The sequence below is a fragment of the Erithacus rubecula genome (assembly GCF_903797595.1).
Source record: "Erithacus rubecula genome assembly, chromosome: 1".
Taxonomy (NCBI): Eukaryota; Metazoa; Chordata; class Aves; order Passeriformes; family Muscicapidae; genus Erithacus; species Erithacus rubecula.
Window position 1 is genome coordinate 31,687,409 of NC_136658.1, and position 12,279 is coordinate 31,699,687.

General features: G+C 38.5%; 1 protein-coding gene across 9 annotated transcripts in view; it reads left to right on the forward strand.

Moving 5' to 3' along the window:
- The window catches only part of SYTL2 (synaptotagmin like 2), a 54,461-nt gene that overhangs the window by 17,994 nt on the left and 24,188 nt on the right, over positions 1-12,279 (forward strand). For all 9 annotated transcript variants that reach the window (XM_079303488.1, XM_079303482.1, XM_079303489.1 and 6 more), the window contains exons 3-4: positions 6,027-6,175; positions 8,203-8,335. In XM_079303488.1, the coding sequence (XP_079159614.1) occupies positions 6,027-6,175; positions 8,203-8,335 (282 nt within the window). The remainder of the gene's footprint in view (positions 1-6,026; positions 6,176-8,202; positions 8,336-12,279) is intronic.

Genomic DNA, 12,279 nt, shown 5'->3' on the forward strand with positions numbered 1-12,279 from the left:
TTTTGATTTGTAGTTCACCTGAAATTCTAAATGCAATCTTTTCCACAGCAGGAAAGATGTCCTTGCTGGTAGTGTGAACCAAGCTATGATACAGACTTTTCTGCTCACTTATATTTGCTTGTATGTGTCATTTGGTGGGGCTGGTTTTATGCTTTATATGCCTACTTTTAAAGCCTGTGAAGAGCTGGGGACACTGCATGAGCAGAACCTCCCAGTTACATATTTTCTAACAACCTTTCCACCCCTTGTTCAGATTGTCCTGTGCTGCCGTCCAGGCAGGATTTAATACCAAAGGTGTATTGTGACAGGACAGCTGTCACATTGAGGGTTGGATTTGTTGGTTTGGTTCAGTTTTCCCCTGGCAGGTTTACTTGGGCTGCATCAAAAGAGGGAGGGGAGGCCATTGGGGAGCCTCAATGCAAATCCTTTAAAATAAGCAGACAAACTAAACAGTGTAAGGCTGTTCTGATATGAAACAACTGGAAGATAATAGAAGCTGCTAATACTGGCAGACCTTAAAGACTCCTGCCTCCTGTAGCAAGACTCAAGAGTCTTAATACTAATTTCCTGAATGGAATAAAGTTAAGTTCTATACACTAGGAAATGCTTCAACAAATTCACATATTCATTGTGTCTGCCTAGGGAGTATCTAATTACACGATCTCTATAATTCATTGCTTGTAAAAGGAAGTTCATTTCAAATTTGACAGTGCAACTACTAATAGGAGAGTAAGTCTGAGTGGTAAGTGCAGGTGGCATAGTGGAAAGGCACATAGACATGAAGGACTCTGTCTGTAGTGCAGAATATACATACAATTTAAATGAAATGGGGGGAATATGCCAGTCTGATGCCCCATATGTGGCCATCTGCTCAGAGAGGAATGTACAGCATGGTTAATGTGATCAGCATGTTTCACAGCCACTTGTTCAGCATAAACATTAGGATCATAGTTTTAGTTCTAGATTCTGACAGAGACCATATTTCAGTGAGCAGCAGAGCTTCATGCTTTTTCTTCTTTCTCTCCAAAATCAATTGACTTCTTACACCTCTAAGCATGTAACTCATTCACTCACCCTGATGCTCCAGGCTTGGATGAGTCTGTCTCCCCTCTCCCACAGAGACTTTTGAATAAGCATAAAATGAAAGAACATGCATTACTCCAAACAGAACTGGCTTGCTTTTTCATGTATCAGCTACTTCTCACTATCAGAGAGTTTTGCTGTCTAGAGAGACTCCAAACACAAGAATTAGAGGTGTTGCTTATGAGGAATTGTGGTGATAAGGATGGAGAGAGGTTGCATAACCTCAGAGGTCTGCTTTGTTCTTTCTAGTATAGCCCTCAAACAGAAATTATATTCCTCTATTGTTTAAACCAATTAAATAGCAACTGATAGGCTTGTTTGTTTGTTTGTTTGTTTTTAGAGTTTTGTAAAATCATGTGCAGCTACCATGCAAAAGATAGCTTACTTGCAATTTGGGACTGTACAAGTATTTTGGGTGGAGTTCTCTAACAAATATCAAATTTCTTCCTATACTTATATAGATATTTACAGTCTAAAGAGGCATGCTCATACAAGGTGGAATGCTTAAACAAGTACTGTTTGTCCTGTAAACTTTTTCTAGTAGTTTCCTATTCTCAAAAAATAAAAAATAAAAATCAACAGGTCTGGCTTTTATAATGCCAGGTCTAATATCATTTTACTCCTATTCTTGCATGAGTGATACTACAAAAGGTTTTTCTTGTTTGTGTTCAGAAAGTCACCCAGAATGTAAATACTTTGTCTTTTTGTTGGTTTGCAATTTATGTTTGCAGCAAGTAGAATTGAGATAAAATTCATCAAAGTTCTTTCCTTTCAACTTCTCCACTTATTTGGTATCCCATTTGCAGAAGGGAGGTTTTGGAAGTTAATTTGTAGATAAGGTGTGGTAATATCAGGATTTTTAAAGGCTTTATGGGACTCTAGGGTGCTTTATTCATATGTTTGGATTAGGGTGCGTGGGACAATAATTAATCTGTCTTTGAGGCAAACACAAACCTTGATCTAAGTCCTCCTTCATTCATCATGAAGAATCCCAAAATAGGCTGGTACCACACAGATTTTCCTGTCTGAAAAGCTCAGCTTAAGCTGTCAATTGGAATATAAGGCAATCAGATAAGGTATTAAGGTGTCAGTAGTCACATCTTGCAAATTCTGTGGTGATTTGCAATATAGACTATGAATAAGGCAGGTGCAGGTAGGGAATTGAGACACTAAGAAGGTGTAGATGAAAAATCTTAGATACAGGTATGTATTGCTAGATACTCTTTTTTCAAAAACAGGGATGAGTTGTTATCTCTTTGCTCATGCAATGACCTGTTATAGTAGGCTGCAAAGCATAGGATGAACCATTCTGGATTTGGTGATAGGAAGGTTGACAGGGACTGATTATATCAGAGCAGATTTCCTGCCTTACAGTGATATCATATGATCTGGCCTATTGCCAGATGTTCCAGAGGTGGAGAGGTGCAACCCAGTTAATCCATGCATAGATTTTTCTGTTTGCCTGCAGTGGTGGACAGTTGGTTTATGTTCCTCTTCAGTGCAATGTGTATGTTCTTACTGCTCTAGGGGAGATGACAAATTTTCCATCTTGCCATAAAACATGTTTCACCTTGGCATGGTGGAAACATCATATTAAATAGTGATAACTCAGTCTTATTCAGTCCAAAATCCTCTTTTAAGTTTCCTTTTAACTATGTACCTTTACTTTCTTGAGTTTAAAGTTCCTATAGGAGAAATGGGCACTAGCCTTCATTAAAACTTTAGGCTGTTTCCCCTTGAAAAATTGCAGCATAAGCTAACTGGCATTTTAACAAAGCACAGAGGATCACTAGAATACATACTTGCATCATACATAAAGCTCTTGCTGCATTTTCTCCTAATTGCAAACTTGGCAACTAAGCCTGCAATCTGATTCTTAATCTGGATGTCTACTAGCTCTTTGATCACCAAGAGAAAAATTTAATGGCAGCTTGGTCAGCCTCCTTGTTATCTGGGGAGCTGGCACAGAATCAGTTGTTCCCTTTTAGTCCTGTTGTGGTTTGCTGGGAGCCTGATGTAGCTGAGGAAAACCATGGCTGCAGTCTGATTCCCAACAGAGAAGGCAAATCTGTGTCTAATTCCTAGCAGTCAAACTGGCCCACACAGTGCAAGTAGTTTGATGTTACTGATGTCCTCCTAGCAAATGTTGAGAATTTGAATAACATTGTAACAATTCCCATTTATTGCAGAAACAGCCGTGGCATTGTGTTTATGATATATTGGTGAACACAGAAGGCTTAAAAACTTTTTTGTTGTCAAGACCTAGAACTAATTGTCTTTCTGATAATGGAAATCTTTTTCTTTACTTGTGGCTGGAGAATGTCTGGAAATGGCTTTAATACTTGTATTGCTCTTAGTTCCTCCAAAAAAAAAAAAAAAAAAGCCCGACTGACCTCTCTTGAAAGGGTGAGTAAGCCAAGCTTATTTCAAGGGGACATAGTAGAAGTCTGTTATAAGTCAGCTGCTGTGAGCATCTGTCATTTCTCACCATACAAACCCTATCAGGCAGCCAGGTCATTCCTAAAGGAAATGCTGTGTAAATCGAGAGCACATTTATACCTTTGTTAGCAAGCATAATTAATTAATTCCCAAAGTCTAGAACACCTGTTGAGCTTCTGGAGTTAAGGTACACTAACTCTCAGAGTCAGCAAGCAGAGGTGAGATCAGGGTGCTTGACTTTGACTTTCAGACAAAATGAGAGCTGCATTGGCCAGGTGACATTTATTGAGCCTATAGCTATGACAAATCCATGCCTCTGTCTGGCTATGTTAACTGGTCACAGCTCTGAGAATCCTGCAGGCAGGTAAGCAGGCTGTAACAGCTGAGAGGCCTGGGGTCCTGTCCCCTTCCACAGCCCAGCTGAGCTTCCTCTCTGCTCTGAGCTGACCTGTAAAGGTTCCCAACCACACCCCAGTTTCAGTGGCTGAATACCAAGGGGAGAGTGGTGAGCATGTCTGGGGTGAAAGGATTGAGTCAAACAGGGTGAGGACACTGAATACTTGTCCTGTGACTCAGTACCCTCCCCCAGAGAACCTCCTTTGGCATATGTTGTCATACTGTCCCAAAGCACTTGCTGCAGTCAGAGCTCTGCTGCCCTGCAGGCTGTACAAACAGCTGAAAAGCCAGTCCCTACCCTAAGGGGCATCACTTCTGAGAAGACAGATAACACGTGTGAAAGAAGGTGAAAGGAAGAAGCAGCCACCTGTGTAAAAAAATTGTTTTTACATTTCCATTCTTCCTGCTGGCTGCATTTTAAAACTGAGTAATATATTTGCTGGAGGACAAAGGGAAGCTACTGCTGTATTCCTGCTTCAGCTTAGAACACCTGCTTAGGAAAGGTATATATTTTGGCCCTTAGAGAAGCACAGAGGGAGGGAAAATTTTAAATGACTCAGTAATACTATAGTCTCTTGAATCTTGGAGTTAAAAATGCCAATGGAGACCTCAACATCTGGCAGCCTAAAGTTTGTGTAGTAGATTTAAGGCACCCTCAGGAGGGACTGATTTTTGACAGTACTTTCAAAATTAAGTTTTAAGTATTCAAATTCTAATATAGCTGATGCATTCAAATAAGTCTTTTCATATCTGGCTATATCAAGATGAAAAAGAAGTTGATTGACAAGTGAGAATGGTCTGTCTTAGTGTGAGGGTTGGGACTAGCCCCATGTCCTTTCTCTGCTGTGAATCTTCTCTGCTGACTATCTGTAACTGACAGTCAAATCTGCAGCCTCTAACATAAAAGGGCTGGCATCAGAGTTAATTGATTGTATCAGAAGATTTGTCCCCTAAACCCCTGAGAAATGTCATACTTGGGTGAACTTCCTTAGGGTTGGGCTGGATGATCTTTAAGGATCCCTCCCAACCCAACCCATTCATGGTTGTCCATCAGGTCTGTAAAAGACAGCACAATTCCATGGCAATGTGGCCTTCCAGTCTCAGTAAATGCATCTGATTTGATTTCTCCCTTGGGCTCTGTTGTTATTTTGCTCAAGGAAAGGACATAAATGGAGAAGGAAGATGAGGCATGACTTGACCTTTTCTTTTTTTTTTTTTTTTTTTTTTTTCTTCAGTGCTCTCTAAATCTTTATGGTAACTTCCCTGATCTGAAGGTTCTCTCTAGGCCTTGTGTAAGCATATGCCTAATATGTTACATGCCTAACTAGGAAAAAAACAATCTCTCAAATTGCCCACAGCAACTATTTATTCTGTTAAAGCATGCCTCATAAAAACAGGAAAACCCTGAAGCCTGAAAACAAATGATTAAAAAACTGTCATCTGGTTTTTAAAATGGCTGCGGTTCACATGATGGATATGGGTAGATTAATAAAATAAATTGCAAAAACTTATTCTGTTGTTTCTTCTATGTGATGATGTTTTTCTTTGTAACTTATTGTATTCATATAAAGATTTTCATATAATTTATGGGAAAAATGGCACCATGCTTCCAGTACACGTTTGGACTGTGTGTGTGTAAAAGTACTGCCGAAAAAACCCCTGAAGTGGCACTTTCTGAGCCTCAAAATAGCCATGCTCTTAATTTTGCTAGACTTTTGATGTTATTACCTTATCTCAATTTTAATCTTGGAAAACTGGCCTTTGAAGGCAGGAAGTCAAGATCTGCAGTAACTGGAGACTTCTCTAGTGCTTGAGTGTTCATCATAGCAAAGCTGGTTTGTTTTTTTAAGAGAGTTAGGTTGAAGTAAGGCTTGAGGCTCTTCCCTTTCCAGCTTCTTGTCATCCTTCATAATTAAATAAGGAACATAATGGGTGAAATGATGGAAACAGCATGTGGAGACAGTGTTAAAAAAAATCAACAAACAAAACACAGCCCTGCTCCCCAAAACAAAAACAAGCAACCAAAAAAATCTGACTCTTTTTCTGCTCACATAGGTAAGTATGTGAAGTATGATTGTATCTCATTTATTAATTTTTCTCTTCCTCAGGCATTTACCAGAAAAAGTCAAAGACCAAGTTCAGCTGAAGAATATGAGTGGGCAGTGGTTTTATGAGGCCAAGTCGAAGAGGCACAGGGATAAGATCCATGGAGCAGATATTATCAGAGCTTCCATGCGCAGGAAACCTGCCACCATTGGTAAGCATTTGGTTTGTACTTTGTTTTGGAAAGGCTGGCTCTTCCTTTGCTAACCTCAGACAATGTTGCTTGTGAAATACAAGACTACTGGTCTCTACAAGTGGAAAGTGATGCAAAAAAGGGACTTCCCATGTAATTTACAGTGTAAGCTTTCCTCTCCCACAGTGCTGTATATTAAAGAGTGGTGACTGCTAACAGAAGGGGTTGGCTTGTGTTTATGTGTAGGAATAAAAGAGCTCTCTGCACTTGCAGACTCATTCTCTTTTCCATTTCTGAGGCCCTGTGAGTTAATTAGGAACATGCAAACAATCCGAGATGGAGGAAATTGGTCTTTAACATGAATTTCCAAGATTTCATTGCTTGGTTTGAAACCTTTGAGGCTTAATGACAGGCATCACAAGCTAGAGATAGTGGTTATAACTAACTGAAATATATGTGCTGAAAGCTCTGCCAGCTGTAACTGGCATCCTGTGTCCAGGTGAACTTTAAGCACACCCAGGATCCTCATGCCACTGTGGGTACCCTGGTCACAGTCAACTTTATCCCTTGGAGGGAGGGATATATGATATTCAGGATTTTATAGACCCCCATCACAAATCTCTCAGCACCTGACTTTTAATCTAAAGTGTCCTGGTCTGTTTATCATTCTTCATATAGAAAGTGATTTTTTTTTCCTTAGTGAAATTTACCTACATCACTTTTTAAGCTCCTCAAGTTCTACTAAGTCCTTTTGATTTAGAAGGGCAAAACTGACATTATTCTTACGAGATTATGCTGATGTTTGTACTATTTAGTTTTATTAGTTGTATCAAGGGATTTTGCTATGTGCTAGTGAAGCAAGTAAGATACTTTCTTCTAAACTGTGACTGGACTACACTTTGTTGCTTTCTATGGGTTTTGTAACTACAAGTTAGTCTTGTTTTCCTCTGTCTAACCCTGTAATATTGCACTTTCTCAAGTTCTGTATTTTCAGAGATGGTTTTGACTAATGTCAGTTCAGTCAGTTTGAGGTTACTGCTTTGAGTTTTTAAGTTAAAAACAAAAGGCCTGGAACAGAAAAGAATGCAGAAAAAAGAATCACAGGTGGCTAGTGTGGTGTGTTGGTAATTTTGACTGGTTTTGTGCTTGCAGTTGATGAAAATCAGCTATAAAATTCTAGCTACTTTTCACAGTAACTTGTATCTTAAAGCAAAGTACTAAAAGCCATACCATGTTAAAGGAAAGTTAATTAATCCTGATCTTGTTACTTAAACAAAGGGACATTCAGAACTATGTACAATTGCTTGATTTCAATGACTCATGAGATGGCAAGATATTTTTCCTTGCAGTTATAGATAGCAAAAGTGTGAATAAAAATCTTGCTTATTTTTGCACACCAAGAAGTTCTTCACTTCTAAACTATTGGTGAAGAGGAAAAAGCATTAGAGAAAATAGTGGAATGTTTTTGCTCTGAAAGGGATTATCAGAATAGAATTTTGTCCCACCCTAAAAAGAAATGCAAATATATTTGCATTTGCTGAGTGAGGTGGGGCTTTTTATTTGTTTGGGTCTTTTATATTACCTTTTTAACATCTTGTGATAATGCTGTCCATAAAGGATTAGCCACCTACCTTAATGAGTTATGACCAACTTCCAGTTTACTGCTTAGGAAGGGAATAATTGACTGGATTTCAACATATTTTCAGTTTCCTATGGTTTAATAATTTTTGCTTTCTCAGCACACTGATGAACTTTCAGTATTTGTCTAACTACAAGAACTTTAGTCTTTACCAGGGTTCTTGTAGAAAGCTTCTCCATTTAACATTTAAACAAGATATATCTGGTGTAGTAGAAGGAAGTATTCAGAGCAGTATTTGACATGTTTAGTACCATTAAAAAGGTGTTCTTTAGAAGGCATCAAATCTGCTTCTGGAAACAATTCAAGTGTAGTGGGCTTTAGAAATAGGTGTAGGCCCAAATGTACTTCTTTCTTAAGAAATCCTGTATGAACATGTGGGAAACAACAATATTCTTGCTTCATATTTTAGCTGAAATGGGTCAGAACAAAACGAGCAAAGCAAAGATCAGCTGGGTGAACAATGTTAATAAAGAAGTCTTTGTGCCACCAGATCTACACAGCATTGTGGAACATCAAGAAGAACAACAGAAAACTAGTTCAAGGTAAGCTGTCTGTTTATCATGCTAAGAATGTATATGTATGGACTAGTGAAACTTGGGAGCTGTAAGTTCCACCCAAAATATTGTACTTATCTCTTATTTCAAAGGTCACCGAATGTTCCCTCATTTGAGAATTGTACAAGAAATCTTTGCATGTGACAGGCACATAGTCATGCATTGCTCTGCATTTGAATATAGAACAATCAACAGGCTTCAGCTTGTCTCAGAAAAAGTTGACAGTCAAGCATAGAATGGTCACACGCATGTTCTCATGTCACAATTTATTTTGGCTCCTTGAAGTGAGACCTGGGTTTTCTAGTTAGAATGACTAGCCATGATCAGTCCATAATAGGGGGACCAGAATCTCTGCATCTCTTCATTCAGTTGTTTACTGAAACCATTCTATTATTTCAGCCTGAATTTTAAACTTGGATTACAGCATTATTGAGGTTCAAAAAAACTGTAAAATCATCAAGTCCATCCAGTAACCCAGCACGGCCAAGGCCACCATTAGGCCATGTTCTCAGGTGTCACCTCCACATGCTTTGAACACTTTCTGTCACATGAGGAATTGGAGACTAAGAAATTGCTGCTTTCCATTTTCCAAATTATTGGGCACATAGTTTAAGACCTCTGCAACTTCTTAAGAAGACCAAACATACTTCAGATGGAACAAACTAGAATATTGAGATAGCTGCAGAAAATTAGTCAGATTCTATCAAGAAAAGTAAATGTCTATCTGGAATGGAGAAGCTTCCTTTGAGTAAGATAAGGCAGTCATCCTTGGTATGCCTGAATTACTACAGTTGTCAGGAGGGCTGGATGATAAGTAATTTCTGAACCAAAAAAGACTTCATATTAATTCAGTTTATCTTAAGTCTAAACATCCCAAACAGCTTTATTTTGCTTTGAATTATCCTGAGTTGACTTCAGAAACAGATATGTTTCTCTTTAAAATATCTACATGTAATTCATTGGCTGTGTTAAAAACTTACAAAAAGCCTGCATTTGAGAAGGAAAGTGCTGAAACAGCTGGAGTCAGAGCAGGTAAAAGTAAAATATATTAAAGTGGCTGGATTCCTCAACACACTGAGGAAACAAGAACCAGGGTGTAATTGTTTGTGCTTATAGTGAACAGAGTGAGCTAAGAGCCAGAGCTACTTCTTAGGGCAACTGTTTTACTTCTGGTTGTGCCATTGATCAGCTCTGTAACCTGTCACTTTCTTGTCTGTCTTCTAAGTCCTTCTCTGTACATCATCTGATTTTTCTTTGCAGTAAGGCTTCTCCTACTATGCATTTATACAATACCTAGTAGCAATTGAACCTTTCACTTTCGTGATCTGCAGTCTGGGCACGCACATTCATGGTGAATGGCAGCAAAGGTTGGTGTGAGTCTTAACAAATCTGGCTTAAGTTACTGGTCTTTCTAATATTTTATCACTATCAGTGAATTCAGAGGTGTTTGTTTTGACCACATTGAAAGTGTGCATTGAAAGGTCAAATAGATGCTTTGTTATTTCAGATCACAGCCATGAAAAGCCTTATAGTTATTTTCCAGGACTCTCTCCTGCCCTTTGCTCCAAATTGTACCAGAAGTTAATCAGCCTCCATGCCTTGTTTGTGTGTACTTGGGCTTTCCTCAGTAGCTCAAGATCTTCTCTCTAAAACAAGCTCACCCAGTCCATATTTGAGGCAGTTGGAAATGGACCTTAGGAAGTGATCTGTCATAGGTGGGCTGGATGCTTACTTACATTGACTTTGCATCAATAACTTTATTAGATGCCTCAGATAATTTGTTTCTAAAATGTCAAAACCTATGGCAAGCAAATGTGGCAGGACTGTGAAATTCATTGCTTATGATTTTAGTATGGGCTTAATTCACTATAGCTGAGATTAGTCTACACAGTATTGCACGTGAAAAATTGCAGGAGGCACCATGTGCTCTTAAAATATTCTTCCTTTCTGTTCTCTTGATTCTGGAATTTGATGGAGACTGGCCTGGCATAACTGTGGGCCTGTCTCTGATGGCAGAAGGAAACACAATGGTGCAAAAGCAATAACCCCAATATCTGGCTGGGAAGGGAAAGTCTACAAATATTTAATTTGGCTGCTAAAATAGTGGAATCACAAGGAATTAATAGGCTCTCCCTTTTACAATATGATAGTCTTAACCCAGCTAAGAGTATCATTCTAGAATTTGGAATTACATTGAAGGCAGCTGATGGCTTACAGCATCCAAATGATACCTGCCATTCAAGCACTTGGACTTCTAAAGAATTTTAAAGTGCTGCTTTAAGAATAAATTTGTGGGTGTTGTGGGGTTTACGGGGCTTTTCTGTTTGGGTGGTTTTTTCCCCCTTTCCCCTTCTTTCTGTAAGTGTGTGCCTCAGGCCAGCATTGACTTACAGATTTTGCCTGAACTGCAGAGCTAACCTGAGGATTAGGTCCTGAAGCTATGTGATAACTATGTGATAACAAATTACTCATAGTACTTTTCTTCTGGATCCTGTTCTTAAAGCAAAACAATTCTTACTGAGTGTAAAGAAAGCTTAGTTCTGGTAGATCTGTTTGTAAACTGATAAGGATAAAATCCAATCCTGGGGCCAGTTCAATTACTGTTGAATCAGGGTGCTGCTAGATTAGGTGGAGCAACAATATTCTTAAAATTAGTGGTGACCTTTATCCCCACACCCCAAATATCTAAATTCCTTAATGAAGCTATGAATTATTTATTTATTGAGTTTTATATCATTGTGATAATTTTCTTGCATACCAGAGGCTTTTCAGGCCTGGTATGTGAAGTGTCTTTGAAGGTGTAACCTTGAACAGAATGAGTTTTCAAAGGTGAGTCACACTTGTCAATATTACCTCTGTCCAGTGATGCCATCTGTCTATATGCTGAATCTCAAAAAAGGAGAGTTGTCTTTCCAATTAAGATTATTAGGTTGTTTTGTTCCCTAAGCTAGAAAGTATTCTTGATATTGAGCAGGTGGCTACTGGGGGTCCTGGAGTTCAGCAAGTGGAAAACTTGCACAAAAGCCTTGACTTGTAAAATTCATGTATTGACAATGCCTGCAAATCTGTATCCCCTTTCCCTAGTTTTGCTCATGTCTTTGCCTTGTTGCCTCAGTCTGTATGGGACTTGGGCCTTCATTTTGGCTCCTGGCACATAATTTTTCCAAGTTGAAATGCAGAATTTTTAAAACCTTTTCTAATCTATGGCCTTACACACTTTTAGATTAGCCTTGGGAATGCAGCTTATCTGGGAACTGTTTGTTCAGTTTTCTTATCTGTACAGATTGTGGGTAAACTCATTTTCAGGTCCTTTTTTGTAAAACTTAGTTATAGGATGCTGGCTGTTGGGTTGGGGGTTTTTGTTTGTTTTTATTTTGTATATTTTTTTGCATTGCTTTATGTAGACCAGGGTTTTCAGTATGTAATGTCAAGTTAATAATCTTTAAGTCTTCTAGTGTAAGTCCAAAGAAACATTGCATTCAAGATGTGAGATTGTTTAATTGAACACACACACAAAGTTACCTCTCCACTTGTAAAAACTGCATTGAACAATGTCTTACCAGTTTCTTGCAGCTCAGGGTGCTTAACAGTATTTCCTTACTTAAAATGAGTGAGGGGTTGAAGTATTTGGGATCCTGACCTTAACAAAAATCATTATTGTCCTGTTCAGTAGTAGATGGTGCAGAAAAAACACAAAATTCAGGAGCATACAGGTGCTGTCAAAAACAAAAACACAAGTGCTGTATAAAAGAAAGACTACAACCTCTATTTGCTGTAGTTTCTTTTATATGTATGTCTATTTTCACACTTATATTAGAACTAAGGTTAAAAACCATAATGTGAATGGATACTTTGGAAAAGAAACCAGAAATTGCAACATTTTGCTCTTTGAGAACCAGAATTTTTTTATTACTAAGGAGCAGCAAATAATA